Source organism: Belonocnema kinseyi, chromosome 5, assembly GCF_010883055.1.
Source record: "Belonocnema kinseyi isolate 2016_QV_RU_SX_M_011 chromosome 5, B_treatae_v1, whole genome shotgun sequence".
NCBI classification, from domain to species: Eukaryota; Metazoa; Arthropoda; class Insecta; order Hymenoptera; family Cynipidae; genus Belonocnema; species Belonocnema kinseyi.
This window is the reverse complement of record NC_046661.1, coordinates 147,895,428-147,918,302: the sequence shown is the minus strand read 5'-3', so window position 1 is coordinate 147,918,302 and position 22,875 is coordinate 147,895,428. Positions and strand designations below refer to the sequence as shown.

At 22.5% G+C, this 22,875-nt stretch overlaps 1 protein-coding gene across 1 annotated transcript in view; it reads right to left on the bottom strand.

The window, feature by feature from the left end:
• Positions 1 to 1,978: 1,978 nt before the first annotated feature.
• The window catches only part of LOC117173954, a 34,280-nt gene continuing 13,383 nt past the window's right edge, over positions 1,979 to 22,875 (bottom strand). The window contains exon 3 of the mRNA XM_033362602.1: positions 1,979 to 3,438. Within this exon, the coding sequence (XP_033218493.1) occupies positions 2,005 to 3,438 (1,434 nt within the window). The 3' untranslated portion in view covers positions 1,979 to 2,004. The remainder of the gene's footprint in view (positions 3,439 to 22,875) is intronic.

Here is a 22,875-nt window from a genome sequence, read left to right as displayed (position 1 = left end):
AATGATTAAATTATCAGTTTAAAAAACTAATGTCAATTGTCATCAATTTTTTATTGAAAATTTAATTCCTTTGTTGAAAATTCAAGCTTTTTGTAGAAAATTCGTCTTCTTGGCCTGAAAATGTAACAATCACGTAGAAAGTTCAACTGTTGGGCACAAAATTCAACTTTTTTGTCAAAAATTTTTATTTTTAAATTAAGATTTAGCTATTCAATTTTTATTTAAAAATTAATCTTTTTTATTTAAAACTTAATCTTTTTTAATTTAAACATTCAACTATTTAGTAAAAATTGATGTACTTTGTGGAAAATTCATCATTTAGGGCAGAAAATTAATCTTCTCGGTTGAATATTCAATTATTTGGTTACAAAATTATATGTTTTTTATATTTTATTCATTTATCTATTTATTACTTATTATTTTTTTCAATATATTTCGTTAAAACAATAATTTTCGACTAAATTTTAACTTAAATGATGAATTTTCAACTAGAAATTTTTAAACTAAAAATGCAATAGTCAAGTTTTTAGTTAACAAACAATAATGTTCAGTCAGATATATGCATTTTTTATTCAATTGATGGCATATTTACATTTTCAGTAAAAAAAATTAACTAAAAAATTTTTTTAAATACCTTATTTTTCAACCCAGAAAATAAATTTTCAATAAAAATGATCAATCAAAAATGCAATAGTTAAGTTTTTAGTTAACAAAAATAATGTTCAATCAGGGATATGAATTTTATATTGAATTGATGGAATATTAACATTTTCAGTTTAAAAAAATTAATTCAAAAAAAAATTCAAATAAATAGCTCATTTTTCAATGAAGAAAATAAATTTTCAATTAAAATATCGTAAACAAGAAATTACTTTTTATCAAAATATTTCAACTTTTAACCAATTAATTAAATTTTCATTTTCAAAAATATGAATTTTGAACGAAAAATGTTATTTTTCTTAAAAAATTGACAGTTTACTTCAACCAAAAAAATGTATTTCCAACGCGAGTTAAATTTTCAACTAAGAAAGATTTTTCAGTCAAGATTAAGAAAAAATTGCAAACAGTGTTGAATTTTCAAATGGAAAAAAATTAATAATAAACAAACAAAACAAAAAATTCAACAATACATTTCAATGCAGTAATATAAAGTTACTATTTACAATATAAGAATAATTATTAGTCAATTTTATATTTTAATTTTAAAAAAAATAAAACACTCTCGACAAAATTTCCTGACAATATGTATTTTGTTGATAATTCGCCTTTTAATTAAAAGACATCTTAAAATAAAACAATAATTTTCGATCAAATTTTAACTTAAATGATGAATTTTCAACTAAAAATATAATTTTTAAGTCAAAAATGCAATAGTTAAGTTTTTAGTTAACAAAAAATAATGTTCAAGCAGGGATATGAATTTTATATTGAATTGATGGAATATTAACATTTTCAGTTTAAAAAAATTCATTTAAAAAAAATTCAAATAAATAGCTCATTTTTCAATGAAGAAAATAAATTTTCAATTAAAATATCGTAAACAAGAAATTACTTTTTATCAAAATATTTCAACTTTTAACCAATTAATTAAATTTTCATTTTCAAAAATATGAATTTTAAACGAAAAATGTTTTTTTTTTTATAAAGTTCACTTTTTTATTGATATGTCAACTGAAAAATATGTTAATTTTTAATCGAAAACAGTTTATTTCAACTAAAAAAAATGTATTTTCAACGCAAGTTAAATTTTCAACTAAAATGATTTTTCAATCAAGAGAAAGAAAAAATTGGAAACAATGTTGAATTACCAATAAAAAAAAATTCAAGTCAAAAAAATTTAAAAAAAACCAAAAAAATTTCAATGCAGTAATATAAAGTTACTTTTTAGAAATTAAGAATCATTATTAGTCAATTTTATATTTTACTACAAAAAATAATAAACATACTCGACAAAATTCCCTGACAATTCGAGGTTTTCCATTATAAAAAAAAGTAAAAAAAAAACTACTTTCTATCATTTAATGCTAATTGAATACTTTCTTGAACTTGTTGTCGAATATCCTTAATTGTAATATTTTCTGCAGTCAATTTTTCAGAATCCACTTTAATTTTCAAATTTTCATTCCTAATCCTTTCGTTTTCCTCCTTCAGACGAACATTTTCCATCAAGAGTCTATTTATTTTTTTCAATAAAAAATTCTCCTTCAATAACTCCTCATTGCTTCGACTAGATTCTGTTCTAAAATCCTCCTTTTCATTAACTATTTCAGTCTCCGTTTTTTTCAATTCAATTTTACAATTTTCTATAAAAAATTCAGGCGAATTTCTTTCCAATTTCGAATTTTCTGTCTCCAATTTAAGTCTATCTGTTTCCAAAATCGAACCTTCAATTTTCACCTCAGAATTTTCAACAACCCCAACCTCTTTCCGATCTGTTTCCAATTCAACTTTGAAAATCGGACTCTGAGCGTTAGTTGTGCCAAATGACAAATTTGCGAAATTCGACGAAAAATTAAATTTTTTGTCAAATTCAATATTTGCAAGTGGCGGAAATTTGTCAATTAAATTTTTATTAAGATCGTTGTAGATTGTAATAAATTTATTTTGATAAGATAATCCCTCTGACTCGAAATCCCGCTCGGGAAGTAAACTCGCAAAGGGATTTTCCGCCGAGGAGAAAAACTCGACTGTTTTCCCCAAAAATGAGGACAATTTTCTGTGATCTTTCCTGGCTCGTTCCTCACTCCCGGAAGTCATGACAAAAGGAACATTCATTTTCTTCACAGTCAAAATAATATCCTCCCAACTGCAGTCGGAAAATCCGTAATCAATTTCGTGGACATTGAGATTATATCCGATGATAAAATGGGGTTTTTCGATTGATCCTAAACGACAATAATTGTCGTATCGAGCCATGTGTGTTGCCACTTCGAAGCCTTTTTCGCCAAAAAATGAGTGATCGTGAAACAAAAGGTCGGTTGTGTAATTGAGAGACTTTGTCGAAATATCAGAGTCAAAAAAAGTGAGTTCTAATTTTTTCAGACCTCGAAACCAGTTCAAAATTATCCAGAATCCTTCCTCGACCACTTCCCGGTGAATTGCACCGAGAATGTGAACATTCAAATTTTTTTTCGAAGACAACTTGAGCTTTTGCAAAGCGTAGAGAGCCGTCAGCGGCATTGATAGGGCGTCAGAAATGAGAATTTTGTCAAAGTTGGGAATGCCAAATGAGGAAGAGTCGTTTACTTTTAAATATAAATTGATAAAAGATTCTATGGAAGCTGGCAAATTATCATCGGACCTGTTAAATAATTCCTCTTTCACCACAGCTTTTACCGATGGAGCCTTCTCGAGCATTTTGAACTTTATTGCTGTCGAATAATCACTGCAGATTTCCGTGTGTTTCGAATTTTTCATGTGAATTTCGCATAGGATAATCTGTAATTTAACCAATTTAAATTAGATTAAATAAAAAAATTTTACCAATTAATTAAAATTTCATTTTCAAAAATATGAATTTTGAAAGAAAAATGTTATTTTTCTTACAACATTGACTTTATTTGTTGATATATCAATCAAAAAAGATGTTTATTTTTAATCAAAAACAGTTTACTTCAACCAAAATAATGTATTTCCAATGCGAGTTAAATTTTCAACTAAGAAAGATTTTTCAGTCAAGAGAAAGAAAAAATTGCAAACAGTGTTGAATTACCAATAAAAAAAATTCAAGTCAAAAAAATAAAAAATATATTTTTCTTTAGAAATTCATCTTTTTGCTTAAAAATTTAACTAATTAGTGGAAAGTGCAATTATTCTTTTGAAAATTAATTTTTTGACTGAAAATTTATTTATTTTATTTTTAAAAAATTAAACATACTCGACAAAATTCCCTGACAATTCGAGGTTTTCCATTATAAAAGAAAGTAAAGAAAAAAATACTTTTTATCATTTAATGCTAATTGAATACTTTCTTGAACTTGTTGTCGAATATCCTTAATTGTAATCAATGTCACTTAAAGTGATTTTTAAAAATTCAAAAAAATGTAGAGTTTTAAAGATTTATAACAAAACTGAGAAACGTTTTAAGAATTTTGAATTTTAAAATGTATTTAAAAAATAGTTCAATGGATTTAAAAACATTCAAAAATATTTCCGAAATTGTCAAAAAGGAATCTGAATGTTAAAAATAATAATAATAAGATATTTTGTGCAAAAGTGGTCTTTTTTGGTAGAAAATTCAACAATACGGTCAAAATTTTAAGTATCTGCTTAAAAATTCATTTTAGTTCCTGAAAATAAAACCAAACGTCCAAAGACCAACAAAAAATTTAATGTAAATAATAAAAATTTTTCTAACAAAAAACATCTCTGGAGAAAAATAAAAAAGGGGAAAGAAAAATGATTTTATTTTTATTATTATAAAATCACACTAAAAGAACATTTTTAAATGATATTTTCATATCATATTATGGTGGTTGTCCAAATTTGGTCGTTGGATTCTTGATTTTATTTCCAGGAAGTAAATACAGTTTAATTAATTTAGCAGTGTCGAGAATTATATTAATTATTGATAAATCAGGGTTGCTACAAAACCTAATTTAGAAATTTCCTGTCAGAAATTTGTCTTTTAATTATAAGTTGATAATAATAATATTAAAAGAAAAGAAACGAATTTTCTACATAATAAATTACTTTTCAACTAATAATTGAAGTTTCAACTGAAATAGATACATTTTAAATAAATAAAAAAATTATTTTCAACCAAGAAGAATAAATCTCTCAGTTTGAAAAAACTGATTTTTAAATAAAAGAGCAACAGTAATTTTTAAAAATATAGTTGGATTCTCAACCAATAAAATACAAACATTTGAACCTGAAGATTAATTTTCAACCAAAAAAACGTTCAACAAAAAGATTTAATTGTCAACTAATGAACTGAATTTTCTACAAAAAAAGATTATTTTTTAAGAAAGAAAATTAATTTTCTACCAGAAATGGAATTTTCAAAAGAAGAGTTAAATATTCAACCAAAGAAAATAATTTTTAATTAAGAAGATAAATTATTCACTAAGAAGATTAATTTTCTACTAAAAAAATTTTGTTTCAATAAAATATATACATTTTATCAAAATGGATAAATTTTAAAGCAAAGAAAATAATTTTCAACCAGAAAGATAATTTTTTAATCAAAAATATTAATCTTTCACTTAAAAAGATGAATCATGCAGAAAATACATGAATTTTCAACCAACTATTGAATTTATAACAAAAAAGAAATAGATTTTTGAAAAAATAGAATAGTTAGTTTTTTAATTAAAAAGAATTAATTTTCAATGAATATAAAAATTCAACAAAATAGTTGAATTTTTAACAAAAAAGATCAATTTTCTACAAAAGAAAATTGAACAAAATACCTGCATTTTAACGGAAAAGATAAATTTTCAAACAAGAAGATTAATTTTATATCCAAGAAGATGAATCTAAAAAAAATACATGAATTATCAACCAAAAATTCAATTTTTAAGAAAAAAAAGATGAATTTTAGCACAAAATGGTTTGGTTAAATTAAAAATTTTTTAAACTAATTTTTAAAGAAAAATAAACAAACTCGCAACAAAAAGGTCAAATTTTTAACCAAAAAAATCAATTTTCAACAATACAACACATTTTCAGCTAATTAATAAAATTTTCAACTGAAAAAAAAAACATTTTAAACCAAAAATGGAATAGATACATTTTAAATAAATAAATAAATAATTTTAAATCAAGAAGGATAAATGTCTACTAAACAAAATGTATTTTCAACCAAATTGTAGTATTTTTAACTAAAAAAAAATCAATTTTAACACAAAATCGAATGGTTAAATGATCAGTTGAAAAATTGGATTTTTCAAGAAAAGAACAAAATTAACTTTTAGAAGGTACTTCAATTTTCAACCAATAAAAAAGAAAAAAATTCAACCTGAAAGTTAAGTTTCAAACATTTTTTTAATAAAAAGGTTATTGTCAATCAATGAACTGATTTTTCTACAAAAGAGATTATTTTTCAAGTAAGAGGATTAATTTTCTATCAGAAATGGAATAATTATATAATTTTCAACCAAAGAAATTAATTTTTAACCATAAAGATGAATTATTCACCATAAAGATTAATTTTCTACCAAAAACACATTTTTTCAACAAAATACATTAATTTTATCAAAATGGATAAATTTTCAAGCAAAGAAAATAATTTTCAACCAGAAAGATCATTTTTTAATCGAAAATTTTAATTTTTTACCTAAATGATGAATCATGAAGAAAATACATAAATTTTCAACCAATTATTCAATTTATAACAAAAAAATATGGATTTTCGAAAAGAATAGAATAGTTAATTTTTTACTTATTAACAATTAATTTTCAATGAATAAACAAAATTCAACTATTTTGTGGAATTTTTAACAAAAAAGATCAATTCTGTAAAAAAAAATTTAACAAAATATTTAAATTTTTAACCAAAAAGATAAATTTTTAAGCAAGAAGATTAATTTTTTACCCAAGAAGATGAATTTTAAAAAAATACCGAATCATCAACCAACAATTGAATTTCGAACAGAAAAGGATGGATTTTAATATAAAATGGAATGGTTCAATTATAAATTAAGAAAATTAATTTTTAATAAAAAAAAAATAATTTCGCAACAAAAAGATCAAATTTTTAACACAAGAAATTAAGTTTCAACAATATACCATATTTTCAGCTAATTAGTAGAATTTTCAACTAAAATAGATACATTTTAAACTAAAAATGGAATAGACACATTTTAAATCAATTATTTTCAACCAAAAAGGATAAATCTCTACCAAACAAAATGTATTTTCAACCAAACAGTGAAATTTTCAACTAAAAGAGATAAATTTTAACACAAAATCGAATGGTTAAATTATCAGTTGAAAAAACTGATTTTTAAATAAAACAGCAAAATTAATTTTTAAAGAGGTTTTTAAATTAAATTTCAACCAATAAAATACAAACATTTTAACCTGAAGATTAATTTTCAAACAAAAAAAAATGTCAAAAAAAAAGGTTTAATTGTCAACCAATAAACTGAATTTTCTACAAAAAAAAGATTATGTTTCTAGTAAGAAGATTAATTTTCTACCAGAAATTGAATTTTCAGTTTAAAAGATTACTTTTTAACAAACGAAGAAAAGGGCGATTTTTAACAGAAGAGTACAATTTTCAACCGAAGAAAATAATTTTTAACTAGGAAGATAAATTATTCACTAGAAAGATTAATTTTCTAATGAAAAAATTTTTTTCAACTAAATATATAAATTTTATCAAAATGGATCAATTTTCCAGTAAAGAAAATAATTTTCAACCAGAAAGATAATTTTTTAATCGAAAATATTAATTTTCTACCTAAAAAGATGAATCATGAAGAAAATACATGAATTTTCCATCAACAATTAAATTTTTAACAAAAAAAAAGATGGCTTTTAATACAAAATAGAATGGTTAAATTATTAATTTTTAAAGAAAAACAAAAACAAATTCGCAACAAAAGGTCAAAATTTTAACCAAAGAATTAAATTTTCAACAATATAATACATTTTCAGCTGATTAGTAGAATTTTCAACTAAAAAAGATGTATTTTAAACCAAAAGTGGAATAGATACATTTTAAATTATTAAATAAATTATTTTTAACCAAGAATAATAAATGTCTACCAAAACAAGACGTATTTTCAACCAAATAGTGGAATTTTTAAGTAAAAAGATAATTTTAATACAAAATGGAATGGTCGAATCTTCAACAACAAAATTAATTTTTAAACAGGTAGTAGATTTTTTAACACATAAAATAAAAACAAACTTCATCCCGAAGATTAATTTTCAAAAAATTCTCAATAAACATTTTATTCAATAAAAAGGTTAAATTTGCAACCAATAAACTGAGCTTCCTACAAAAAAAAATTATTTTTCAAGTAAGAAGATTATTTTTCTACCAGAAATGGAATCATTATATTATCAGTTTCAAATATTACTTTTCAACAAACAAAAAATTGATTCTCAACAAAACAGTTAAATTTGCAACCAATGAAAAATGAATTTTTAAACAAGAAGATGAATTATTCACCAAGAAGAATAATTGTTTACAGAAAAAAAAAGAATTTTCAACAAAATGTATAAATTTTCATCAAAATGACTAAATTTTCAACCGAAGCAATAACTTTGCAACCAAAAAGATAAATTTTCAATCAAAAAAATTAATTTTCTACCTAAAAAGATGAATTTTGAAGCAAATACATTTAAAAAGTCAACAAAATAGTTTAATTTTTAACAGAAAAGATGAATTTTCTACAAAAAAATAAAAGAAAAACAATTTTTAACAAAACACGTGCATTTTTAACCGAAAAGATAAATTTTTAACCAAGAAGATGGATTTTTAAGAAAATATATGAATTTTCAACTAACTATTGAATTTTTTAACAAAAAAATATAGATTTTAACACAAAATGAAATGTTTAAATTATCAGTTAAAAAATTTAATTGTTAAAGGAAAATTAACAAATTTTCAAGAAAAAGATCAAATTTTTAACCAAAAAGATGAATTTTTACAAATATACACATTTTCAAAATTAGTCTAATTTTCAACTAAAAGATACATTTCAAACCAGAAATGGAATAGAGACATTTTAAATTGAAATTATTGATTTTTTAATAAAATTTCAATTCGAAATATAATAAATTTTCGAAAAACTACAGAAATTTTCAAATAAAATGTTGAATATGCAAGCAAGAAGATAAATTTTCTAAGAAAACAGACAAATTATTATCAAACAAATTAAGTTTTCAACTTATTAATGGTAAATTTTCAACAATAAATGAAAAATTTTAAATTTTCAGATACAAAAATTAATTTAAAAAAACGAAAAACAATTATTAACAAAATAGTTAAATTTTGTACCAAAGAGGTGAATATAAGAAAAAGGATTTCGCAAAGATGAGTTCAATTTTAAAACCAAGTAGTTCAATTTTCAAGAAAGAAAGATAAATTTCAAACTAAGAAGGACTAATTTGACCAAAAATGAAACCGTCAAAATTTCACAAAAAAAGAACGTTTTCAAAGGAACATTTGATTTTTCAAACAAAAAAAATAATACTTTTCAACAAAACTTTTGAATGTTCCACAAATCGGATCAATTTTTCACCATACAGTTGAATTTTCAACAAAATACACGAAATTTCAACTCAAAATTAATTATTGAAAACTATTTAGATAACTTATGTAAATTACTTGTTTTTTTTTAAATTCATCCTTTAGTTAAACATTTAACTTCAATTATTTGTTGAAACTGTAACTTTTTTATTCAAAAATCAGGTATTTTGTTGAAAATTTAATTATATAGTTGAAAATTAAATTTTTTTGGTTTAAGATTAATCATTTTAGTTTAAAATTGATGATTTTGGCTAAAAAATCATGTTTTTGAATCAGAATTTAACTATTATATTGAAAATTCTTCTTTTCTTTTGAAAATTCATTTTTTAATAGAACATTTTACTATTCCGCTTTCTTTAATCCATCATCTTGTTATTATTAAAAATTCAAGTAGTTGTTTGAAAATTTTTCTTTTCTGGTAGAAAAATAATCGCTTTGGTTGAAAATTCAAATATATAATCGAAAATTTAACCATCTGGTTAAAAATTCACTTTTTTATTCAAGATTCATCATTTTAGTTCATAATTTACTCTTTTAGTTTTAAAATTCATGTCCTTTGGTGAAAATTTAGGCTTTTTGTTGAATTTTTGTTTACTTATCAAAAATTACCTTTTTAACTGAAAATATAACCACTTTATTTTTCGATGAAACCTTATATTTTTTATTTAAAAATTAAGATATTTTGTGCAAAAATTGTCTTTTTTGGTAGAAAATTCAACAATATGGTTGAAATTTTAAGTATCTGTTTAAAAATTCATTTTTTTTATTGAAGATTCATCATTTTAATTCATAATTTACGTTATTGGTTCTCAAAATCATGTCCTTTGTTAAAATTTTAAAATTTTGGTTGAAAAAATTTTTTTGATTGAAAATTCTATTCTTCGCTGAAACCTTAAATTTTTCACTTAAAAATTCAGGTATTTTATAGAAAAATGGTCTTTTTGGTAGATAAAATAATCTTTTTCATTGCAAATTCAACAAAATGGTTGAAAATTAAACTATCCAGTTAAAAATACACTTTTTGTTTTGTTCAAGATTCATCATTTTAATTCAAAATTGATCTTATTTGTGGAAAATTCATGTTTTTGGTTAAAAATTTAACTATTATGTTAAAAAAATTTTTTTATTGACAATTAATTTTTTTGTTTGTTGAAAATTCAACTATTTGGTGGAAAATTAATGTATTTTTTAATTGAAAATTTGTCTTTTCAGTTGAAAATCTATTTCTTAAGTTATAAGTTCAAACTTTTTTTTTAATTATGTATTAAAACTTAATTTTTTAAACTGAAAATACCACAATTTCATTCTTTATTGATAATTTATCTTTTTCAGTTAAAAATTCAGGTATTTTGTTGAAAAATGGTATTTTTTTGGTTTTAATCTAATATTTTCTCTTGAAAATTTAACTAGCCGGTTAAATTTTTTTAAATTATTCATTATTTTAGTTCAAAATTGATCTTTTAGTCAAAAATTAATTCCGTTTCGTGATTAAAATTTATCCTTTTTAGTTAAAAATTCCACTAACTGGTTGAAAATTTATTTATTTGCTTCAAAATTAATTTTTATTGACTGAAAATTAACATTTAAAAATGAGAATGTAACTACTCTATTTTAAGTTAAAAATTGATCTTTCTCCGTTGAAATTTTAACAATTTGGTTGCAAAGTCCAGTATTTTGTTCAAAATTCAGTGAAACGTGAAGAATAGAATTAGTTATAAGCATTATTGAGATATATTTTTTAATAAGAAAGTTAGTTAAATAATGAAAATTTAATTTTTCAAGTTTTCGAGTTTTGTATATACATAAATTTAAATTAAATAAACACGTAGAACGAGAAAAAGTCTAATTTTGTAATAAATCGAAATTATTTGATACACGCTCACTGAATTTGGGTGAACATAGATACGGTCGTATCTTTATCTTGAACGACGCAAGGTAAAATAGATTAAATAAGTAAATAATTCTAATCATCTATTTTGATGTACTAAACTTATAAATGGGTTATTTTCTGTGTCGCTAAGAACTTAAGCGTCGAAACTTTTTTTTACAATATGAGATAAAAAAACAGGAATCACTTGCGAATTTTATTGAGCTAAGATAATTTGCACTCCAAATTGTTTAAATAAATAGTTAAATTTATACATAAAACACTTTTTAATGAATTTTCTGCGCCATCAATTTTATTTTCCAACATTAATTTTAAGCTTTGACGATTTTAAAATATGTTCAAAAATAATCTGGAAGATTTTAAAACAATTTTTTTAAATTCTTGCAGGATTTAAAAAAATATTAGGAAAACTTTGAATTTTTTAAAAAGGCATTAGAAAATTTTAGAAATTTTAAAAAGATTCAAAATCTTTTAAAATTTGAAAAGATTTCAAAAAATCTATAAAAAGATTTTAAAAACATTAAAAAAGATTTCCGAAATTCTGAAAACATACAAAAATTATTTGAAACTTAAAATGATTTTAACAAATTAAAAAAATGTAGAGTTTTAAAGATTTAGAACAAAGCTGAGAAACGTTTTAAGAATTTGAACTTTCAAACTTATTAAAAAATATTTTAATGGGCTTAAAAACATTCAAAAACATTTCCGAAATTGTCAAAAAGGAATCTGGAACATTTTCAGGACATTTGTTTAAGTTTGCAGAATTTTTAAAAAGTTTTTCCAAAAATTCGAATCATTTAAAAATATATGTAGAGGCTTTCAAACCAAAATGTTTAATTAATTAAATTTTTTATTAAAAAAAAAATTTAATAAAATGTTTCCCAAGAATTATCTATTTTCAACTAAAATAATGAATCTTCAACTGGAGTACTCAAATTTTTAAGAAATAATATGAATTTTCAAACAGAGATCATCATTTTTAACCAAAAAGGTTTTTAAAAAAAAACACATTTTTAAACAAAGTGATGAATTTTAAACTACAATAATAAATCTTTAACTAGAATAATTGAATTTTTAACTAAAAAGGTTAATTTTCAACCAAGAAAATTAATTTCCACAAAAAAGAAGAATTTTCATTAAGAAAACAGTATTTTTAGAAAAAATAGTTCAAGTTTCAAACAATGTGATGAATTTTAACTAAAAAATATAAATTGACAAGCTAAAATCAAATGGTCAAATTTTCAGTTTAAAGAATTAATGTTGTACGAAAGAAATTAATTTTCTATTAAAATGATGGAATTAGAATAGTTGTTACAGTTCGAGTTAAAAAAGTCAACAAAATAGTTAAAGTTTTGACTGAAATAGTTCAATTTTCATTTAAAAAATTAATTTTCAACCAAAGAAAAAAACAATTTTCAACGAAATAGCTAATTTTTCAACCAAAAAGATGAATTTTCAATTTAAATTATGAATCTTCAACCGAAAAAAATTAATTTTTGACAGAAAAGTTTAAATTTCAAACAAGAAATTAAATCTTTTCCACAAAAGATTAATTCTGAACTACAAATATAGTATTTTATACATGAACTTAACTAAAAAAAGACGAGAAAAAAAAACAACGGAAAACGTTGCAAATAAAATGTTTAATTTCCAGACAAAAATTTGAATTTGCATACAAAAAGATTAATTTTCTACCAAAGAATATTATTTTTCAATAAAATAGTTTAATTTTAACTAAACAAGACAAATCTTTTACAAAGAAGTTGAATTTTAAATAAAAAATATTAGTCTTCAAACAAGAAGATTAATTTATACCAAAAAATAAGAATTTTCCAGAAAATAGATACATTTTTAAGTAAAAAAGATCAAGTTTGAATCAAAAATTGAATAATTATCAGTTTAAACATAAATAATCATTTTTTACCTAAAGAGGCGATTGAAAAAAATACATTTTTAAACAAATTGATTTAAAAGTTAAATATTTAGTTTAAACAAATAATTTAAACCAGAAATGAACTTTAACTATAATGATGGTATATTCAATTAAAAATAAGCACATTTTCAGATAAAAAAAATTATTTTCAAAAACAAAAAAAGTAATTATCGAAAAAATAGTTCAAATTTTAAACAATGTGATGAATTTTCAACTAAAAAGATAAATTTCAACGCAACATTCGGATAGTTTAATTTGCAGTTTCAAAAAATAATGTTTTATGAAAGAAATTAATTTTGAACTAAAATGATGAATCTTCAACAACAACAAAATTAATTTTTATCAAAAAAGTTTAACTTTTAACCAAGAATTCAAATTTTCATTTCAAAAAAGATTAATTCCGAACGAAAAATATATTATTTGATACATGAACATAAGTAAAAAGGACACATTTTTAATATGACTTGAATTTTCAACCAAGAAGGATTTTCCAGTCAAAAGAGAGAAAACGTTGCAAACAAACTGTTTAATTTTCAAATAAAAGAAGATCATTTTAGCCAAAAGTATTATTTTTACCAAAAAGAACGAATTTTCATCAAAATACATCAATTTTCAAACGAAAGTAAATTTTCAACCAAAAATGTGATGAATTTTAAACCAAAAAAAGATAAATTGCCAAGCAAAAATCGAATAGTTAAATTTTAAGTTTAAAAAATCAATGTTCTACGGAATAAATTAATTTTGAACTAAAATTATGGAATATTCAATTGGAATAGTAGTTACAATTTGAGTTTAAAAAAGTCAACAAAATAGTTAATTTCGACTTGAATATAGTTTAATTTTAACTGAACAAGAAAAAATTCTCACAAAATAGTTGAATTTTATCAAAAAAAAATGAATTTTCAAACAAGTAGTTTAATTTCTACCAAAAAGTACGAATTTTCAACAAAATAGATACATTTTGCACTAAAAAAGATAACTTTGAAACAAAATTTTCAGTTTAAGCAAAAATAATAATTTTTAACCAAAAAAGTTAATTGAAAAAAAAAACATTTTCAAACACAGTGATTCATTTTCAGCTAAAGAAGATCATTTATTAACCAAAAATTGAAAAATTAAATATACCAAAATATACACAAAAAAAAGTAATTTTCGAAAAAATTGTTTAAATTTTCAACAATATGATGAATTTTTAATTAAAAATATAAATTTTCAAACTAAACTCTGATAGTTAAATTTTCAGTTAAAAAAAATAATGTTCTACGAAAGAAATTAATTTTTAACTAAAATTATGAAACCGAAAAAAAATTAATTTTTAACAAAAAAGTTTAACTTTTAACCAAGAAATAAAACAGTAATTTCAAAACAGATGAATTCCGAACGAAAAATATATTACTTGATGCAAGAACATAAGTAAAAAGGAGAAATTTTCAATATGGCTTGAATTTTCAACGAAGAAGGATTTTCCAGTCAAAAGAGAGAAAACGTTGCAAACAAACTGTTTGATTTTCAGATAGAAGATGAATTATCAGCCAAAAAGATTAATTTTTTTGCCAAAAAGAACGAATGGTCATCAAAATACATGAATTTTCAACTAAAAACAATGAATTTTTAACATATTATAATATGTATATTATTTATATTGATAAATTAAATTAAATTAATAAAAATAAAGAAATTAAATATTAATACATTATTTATATTATATTAATATGTATATTATAATGTGTAATATAAAGTATTACTAAAGTTATTCAATTTTATATTTCATTTTTTTTTTAAATAAGCACGCTCTCAACAAAGTTTTTCCAGTCAGGAGAGAGAAATTGTTGCAAACAAACTGTTTAATTTCAGAAAAAATATGAATTTAATAGATATTAAACCGCTAGTTTTTATAATGGAAAGTATTACTAAAGTATATTATAATATCAATATTAATTATATTAATACATTATATTAAATTAATAACAAAATAAATTAATAGAAATAAAAATTAATAAATAAAGAAATAAAATAGTAATAAATTAATTATATTATATTAATATGTATATTATGTGTAATATAAAGTATTACTGAAGTTATTCAATTTTATATTTCAGTTTTTTCTAAATTAAGTACGCTCTCAACAACATTTTTTCCAGACAAGAGAAAATGTTGCAACAGTTTAATTTTCAGAAAAAAGATCAATCTTTAGCGAAGAAGATTAATTTTTTTACCAAAAAGAACGAATTTTCATAAAAATACATTAATTTTCAACCAGACACTTGAATTTTTAACTAAAAATGATCAATTTTCAACCAATAATAGATGTTCAACTAAATAATTTGATATTATTAAACCGCTAGTTTTACGATGGAAAGTATTCCTAAAGTATATTATATATATATATATATATATATATGTGTGTGTGTGTGTGTGTGTGTATTAATTATATTAATAAATTAAATTGATAACAAAATAAATTAATGAAAATAAAGAAATATAGAAATAAAATGATAATTAATTATATTATATTAAAAATATGTATATTATGATGTGTAATATAAAGTATTACTTTTTTTACCAAAAAGGACGAATTTTCATAAAAATACATGAATTTTCAACTAAAAATGATCAATTTTCAACAAAAAATAAATTTTTAACCAAATATTTTAATAAGTATTAAACGGCTAGTTTTACAATGGAAAGTATTAATAAACTATATTATAATATGCGCGTATTAATTACATTAATCAATTAAATTAATAATATATATATTATAATGTGTAATATAAAGTATTACTAAAGGCATTCAATTTTATATTCCATTTTTTTCTAAATTAGACACGCTCTCAACTAAGTTTTTTCCAGTCGATAAAAAAATTTCCAGCCAAGAGAGAGAAAACATTGCAAACAAACTGTTTAATTTTGAGAAAAAAGATGAATTTTCAGCCAAGAAGATTAATTTTTTTTACAAAAAGAACGAAATTTCATAAAAATACATGAATTTTCAACTAAAAATAATCAATTTTCAACCAAATAATTCAATAAGTATTAAACCGCTAGTTTTACAATGAAAAGTATTACTAAAGCTTAATATAATATGTATATTAATTATATTAATAAATTAAATTACCACAAAATAAAAATAAATAAATTAAATAATAATAAATCAATTATATTAATTATATGTGTATTAATATGTAATGTAAAGTATTACTAAGGGAAAGTATTATTAAATTTATTCAATTTTATATTCCATTTTTTTTTTAAATTAAGCACGCTCTCAACAAAATTTCTGGGAATTTACAAACTTTCCAAGTTTTCTAATTAGGACAGACACTCTGGATAAAGCGTGGCCCTGATAACTTATTCGAAAATGAGAACAGATGGCATTGTCTATGTTTGATTTGTCTAAGTATGTCCCGGATTCAAAGCCACATATTCCACTGTCTCCACACGTAGCACACACACACACACACACACACACACACACACACACACACACTATCACTTTTAATAGCGCTGAAGGTGTGCGGGCTTATCACTAGGTTGAATAATCAGCCAGTGCTTGGTATAAAAAGCAGTGTACATTTTCCAAAGTTCTCAGTCACCGTTTCCGAAACCTATCTAGAAGAAATGAGGAACCTGATTAGGACACTACTCCTTACAATCGCAGTTTTCATTAATTTTCGTGGAAAGTGACGGAAATCTCTGGACGGAAGAACTGTGAACGTTGAAATTGATACCTGCACAGGTAGTTCAGATTTTATGCTTGCAAGTCCATCTGCAAAAATGGGACACTCCAGATGTGCAGATGAAAAAATGGTACAATCCCAACTGTGCATATTAAAAAAAAAATACGATCTGATTTTCAGCTTACAAGTCCATGCGCAAAAATGGGAGACTCGAAACTGTGCCCATTGAAATTTTGGAAGTGCACAGTCGGGAGTGTCCCATTTCTGCATGAGTAAAGATGCTACAGTCCCAACTGTGCCACTGGCTCTCGAATTAAACAGTTGGGTTCGTTCGCAGTTAAATTCTGCACAGATTTCTGTCACTTAACACGAAAATTAATGAAAACTGCGATTGTAAGGAGTAGAGTTCTAATGAGGATCTTCATTTCTTCTAGATAGATTTCGTAAACGGTGACTGAGAAATTTTAAAAAAATTGATAAGAAGTATAGTCTTTGTTTTGGTGGTGATGACGCTTTTTTTTAAATAAAAAAATTCGTTTTCCGATCGAACTAGGCGACATACAAAAAAGAGACCGAAAAACAAATTTTTGTTTTCAGGGTGGCGATTCAGCGGGCGATTTCAAATTCCCGGTCATTTTCCGGTCAAGTCTTTCAAATTTCCGGGTGAATTTATTAAAGTATCATATTCATATTTGCCGCAAAATGCAAACATTTCTTTTAAATTATGACGTTCATTCTAAACAGCCTTTAATATAAAAGAATTTCTAAATCAATTATTTTTAAAATAAAATTATGAATTTTCAACTAGAACAGTTGAATTTTAAACCAAAAAAATGAATTTTTAAACAATTAAATTAATTCTCGAACAAAATGATTGATTTTCTATCAAAAATTACTATTTTCAACAAAATACTTGAATTTTCAATTAGAGAAGACAAATATGCAACAAGACAGTTGAATTTTAAACTAAAAAAAGATCATTTTAAACAGAAACTGGAAGTTACATTTTTAGTTAAAAACATTCATTTTCAACTAACTGATGAATGTTTAACATAAATAATGAATCTCTCTTAAAATTATGAATCTCTTAAAATTAATTTTTCAATATAAAGAATCACTTTTAATAACCATCATTTTAAATCTTTGACATTCTTTTCCGAAATCTTAAGAAAAACTTTGTATTGTTTTGAAACCTTCGAAACTACTTTAAAAGTTGCTATTTTTTTGTTATAAAATCGCAAACAGCTAAATTAAAAAAAAATATATTATTTTTCTGTTTTTTACCAAAAAATACTATTTTTCAACAAAACACTTGAACTTTCAATTAGAGAAAACAAATATGTAACCAAAAAGTTGAATTTTTAACTAAGAAAAAAGAATTTTTTAAACAGAAAATGGAATAGTTACATTTTTAGTTAAAAACATTAATTTTCAACCTAACTGATGAATTTTAACATAAATTATGAATTTTCAATTGGAATATAAGAATTCTAAACCAAAAAGAGGATTTTTAAAGTAAAACAATGAATCTTCAACTAAAATTGTCGAATTTGCAACCGAAAAAAATGAATTTTTACTAAAAAAGATCAATTATCAAGCAAACATGATGTAATTACGTTTTAACTTCAAAACATCATTTTCCAACCAAAAAAGACGAATTTTTCACTAAAAAAGATAATTTTTAAACCAAAAATTGAATTATTACTTTAGTAGTCAAAAAATGAAAGTTCAACCAGTGACATGAATTTTCAAATGAATTTATGGAATATTCAACTGAAATAATAACAACAGTTTAAAAAATGTTTAAATTCAACCAAAGAAAAAAAAGTTTTGAATCAAATAACTCATTTTTCAAGCAAAAAATTAATTTTTATTAAACATGATGAATCTTCGAGTCAAAAATAATAATTTTTAACAAGAGTTAAATTTTCAACCAAAAAGATTAATATTTAAACAATTACATTAATTTTCAAAACAAAAAGATCAATTTTCAACCAAAGAGATTATTTCCCTTCTAAAAAATTCAACTTTTCAACAAAATACATGAATTTTTAACGAAATATGTTCATTTTCAATTAAAGAAGATTGAATTTCAAAAAAAAAAATATTTTTTACTAAAAAAGACAAATTGTCAAGCAAAACTGAAACAATTACGTTTTTCAAAAAATCAATGGCCAACTGAAAAGACGAATTTTCAACTAAAAAAGATCATTTTTCAACCAAAAATTGAATAATTGTATTTTTAATTTAAAAATTAATATTCGATCAAAGAGATGATTTTGCAAACTAAAATTATGGAATATTCAAATAAAATAATAGTTATATTTAAATTTAACAAAATATATATATAATTTTGAATAAAAAAAAAAAAGATTTTCAACAAAATAGATCCATTTTCGGCAAAAAAAATTTCGATTTATCCAAAGAAAAAAGAATATTTCTATAAAATGACTCATAATTCAGCCAAAGAAATTAATTTTAAATTGGAATGTTAAATCTCTGCCCAAAAAATTAATTTTTAACAAAATAGTTTTATTTTAAACCAAGTAATTTTATTCCCAACCTAAAAGATGAATTTTCAACTAAAATGATGAATGTTTAAACTGGAATACATGAATTTTTACCCAAAAAGAAACATTTTTAAACAAGAAGATTCAGTTGCAAAGAAAAATATCATTTTTTACCAAAAATCGATTTTATAACCAAATACGCAAATTTTCAACGAAATAGTTGAATTTTCAATTTAAAAAGGCAGCTTTTCAGCCAAAAAAGATTTAATATTTTCTAAAATGACAATTTTTTTTTAAAAGTTAAATTTTTTAACTAAACACAATGAGTGTCCCACTAAAAATTTAATGCTCAAACATATTTATAAATTTTTTACCAATACGATTAAGTATCTACCAAAATATATCTTGCGAGTGAGTATTTGAAAATTTTTGAAATTTTGAAAAATATTCTTGTAAAACTAATTAAAAATAATCAAGAATAACTTTAAATATTCCAAGGAACCTAGAAAAGTTGTTTATTATTTTGAAACTTTTCAAAATCTTGCAAAAACTTCAAAATTGTATTTCGAAACTTAAAAAATGTACACTTTATTTAAAGTTTTTTTTAATCCTTTCAAATTTAATTTATTATAAATTTAGTTTAGAAACTTTTACATGTTTTTACATGATTCGAATATTTTCTAAAACTTTTTAAAAATTTCCGAAAAATCTTTCCGATACTTTTTTGAAAATTTTGGAAATCTTATGGAATGTTTTATAAATTTTTAAACCATTTTCTTAAAAATAAATGTTGTGAAATGAAAAATTATTTTAAATATTAACAGAAAGAGTAAGAACATTTATATAATATTTTTAAGCCTTTAAAAAAAATTTTAATCTTTTAAGTTTTTTGTTCAAAGATCTACTTTTTTCTTAATTTGTTGAAATCATGTTGAGTTTAAAATAATTTTTTATTTTTGTAAAACTTCAGAAATCTCTTGCAATGTTTTTAAATTTTTTAAAATATTTTCATAAAATAATTTTTCAATATAAAGAATCATTTCCAATATACCTCATTTAAAATCATCGAAATTCTTTTTCAAAATTTCAGGAAATCATTTGATTTTTTTTTTAATTAAAATTTTTTTGCTTAAAATTAGTTTATCAAAATAGAATTTTTTTTAACTTTTCTGTGAAATATTAAGAAAAACTTTGTATTGTTTTGAAACCTTTCAAAAAACTTTAGAAGTTGCTTTTTTTAATCTTCAAAAAGCTAAATAAAAAAAATGATTATTTTTCTCTTTTCCAAACTTCAGAAATCTGTTCTAATATTTTTAAATATTATTTAAAAATTAATTGTTGAAGTATAAGAATCACCTGTAATATATATCTTTCCAAAAATTTAATTATTTTCCAGTTTCTTAAACACTTCTAACTATTTTTTCAAATTATTTAAATTTTCCTACAAATTTTTTATCTTGAAAACTTGCAAAATTTTCCTTGAAAATCTTCAAAATTCAGTTCCGCAGGTTGCCTACAAATTATGACATGGTCTCATTCTTCTTTCTTTTTTTTTAATCCAATTTTATCGAAACTAACACCTATTAAAATTAAGCGTTCTATTTTTTATAGAAAATAACACTTGAAAAAGTGTTCTTTTTCTTATCTAATATTGTGAAAAATATCAAATATTGATGCTCATATTCTCCGCTACACGAAGAATCACTTATTTATAAATTATTGCTTCATAAGGAAAAATTTGAATCATTTACACAATTAATCTATTTTACCTTGCGTCATTCAAGATAAAAATATGACCGTATCTACGTTCGCCCAAATTCAATGAGCATGTACCAAATAATTTCGATTTATTAAAAAAGTGAAATTCTTCTCGTTCTACTTCTTCATTTAATTTTAACCTATTTGTCTCAAAAGGGTCAATAATTACCGTTTAATTATTCCAAATTATTTAATTTGCAACTAAAAAAGATTAATTTTTTACTTAAAATAACATAGCTATTAAGCAATTGAGCTATTAATCACGCAAGGTTGATTTTATTCCAAAAAATATGAACTTTGAGAAAAATACATGAATTTTGAACCAAATAGTTCACTTTTTACAAATAAAAAATATGGGTTTTCAACAAAAGAATGGAATACTTACTTAAATTTTCAATAAAAAAAATTTCAATGAAAAAAGAAGAATTTTCAACAAAACAGATACATTTTTAACAAAGGACACGAATTTTAAAACAAAAATATTACATTTTGAACTAAAATTATGAATCTTCAACAACAGAATTATCACTTTTTAACCAGATAGTGAAATTTTAAACGAAACAGTTAAATATTCAAAAAGATGAATTTTGTACCAAAAAAATTCAACAAAATACCTGAATTTAAAAAAATTCCAATAAAAAGGTTAAATTTCTAACCAAAGAAAATAATTTTCAACCAAAAAATAAATTTACAAGGAAGATTAATTTTCTAAAAAAAAAAATAAATTTTTAACAAAATGCTTCAATTTTTGGAAAAAAATAATTTTCAAGAAAAAATGAAACTTAAATTTTTTAATAAAAAAAATTAATTTTCAGTAGAATTTTCAACAAAATATTTTTAAATTTTCAACAAAGGACATGAACTTTAAAACAAAAAAAAATACAATTGAACCGCTGGCGACCAAAAGGGCACACGGCCGGATTCAGCCTGAGAAGTATTGTCCTGAGTGTCAATTTAAAAATCTTTCTAATTTCAATTTTAAGGACTGATACTTGTAGAGAATTTCAAGGCGCATCTTTTTTTCCTCTTGCAAAAATTTATAGGTTTTTTAGTTTTTGAGATAATTGGTAAAAAGTGGATTTTTTGAAAACGAAAAATTCCAATCTTTTTTCACTTCAACTCGCGCTAATTTAGCCAATTTTCATCATTTCCCGATTTCCCCAATACAAAGTACGTGTTTAAGTCTTCTGAAACTATCTAAGAAAGAAAAACGAGAATATTGTAATAAACAAAAAAGTTATTAATTTTTTTTTTTGGGGCAATGCAAAAATCATGAATTTTAACCTTCAAGCGCCTCGTTTAGCGAACGAATTTTAACCTACGGAAAGCTTTCAGTGAGAAAGTTGTTCATTAAGGTTCAAAGAAGTTTTCTGGAAGGTTTTAGATCAATTGGATTAATAGTTCAAAAATTATGAATGTTTTAAAATCCAAGCGGTAATTTTGACGCTGCCCAAAAATGTGCCTGGCCGGCTACGTACGCGCTGCAGCGAACGACGTGAAGGTCAAGTCAATCTCACCAAAACAAATGCAAAACAGTAACTCCAGATATTATCATTAAAATAATTTATTTATTAACATATAATATTATGCATATTATTGAACAAGAATAAATTAATCAAACAATATTTTATTAGAAACTACTTTTAGTCATTTTCGTCACTCTCTTCAGTTTCTTCGGCATCTGGATTCTGAGTTTGTACTTTTAAAAAATTTAAGGTGGTTTTAGCGTGAAACGAAATCCATGCTAAAAAGCTGAAATTTTTATTATAACTTCTTTAACTATTTTTGAATACATCTGTGAAGTTTCAGATTGATTAACCGTCTATTTACAGAGAAATAATTAATTAAAGTTTCATCGTTTGGCCATGAATTACTATACAGCTTATGGCAATGACAAGTGA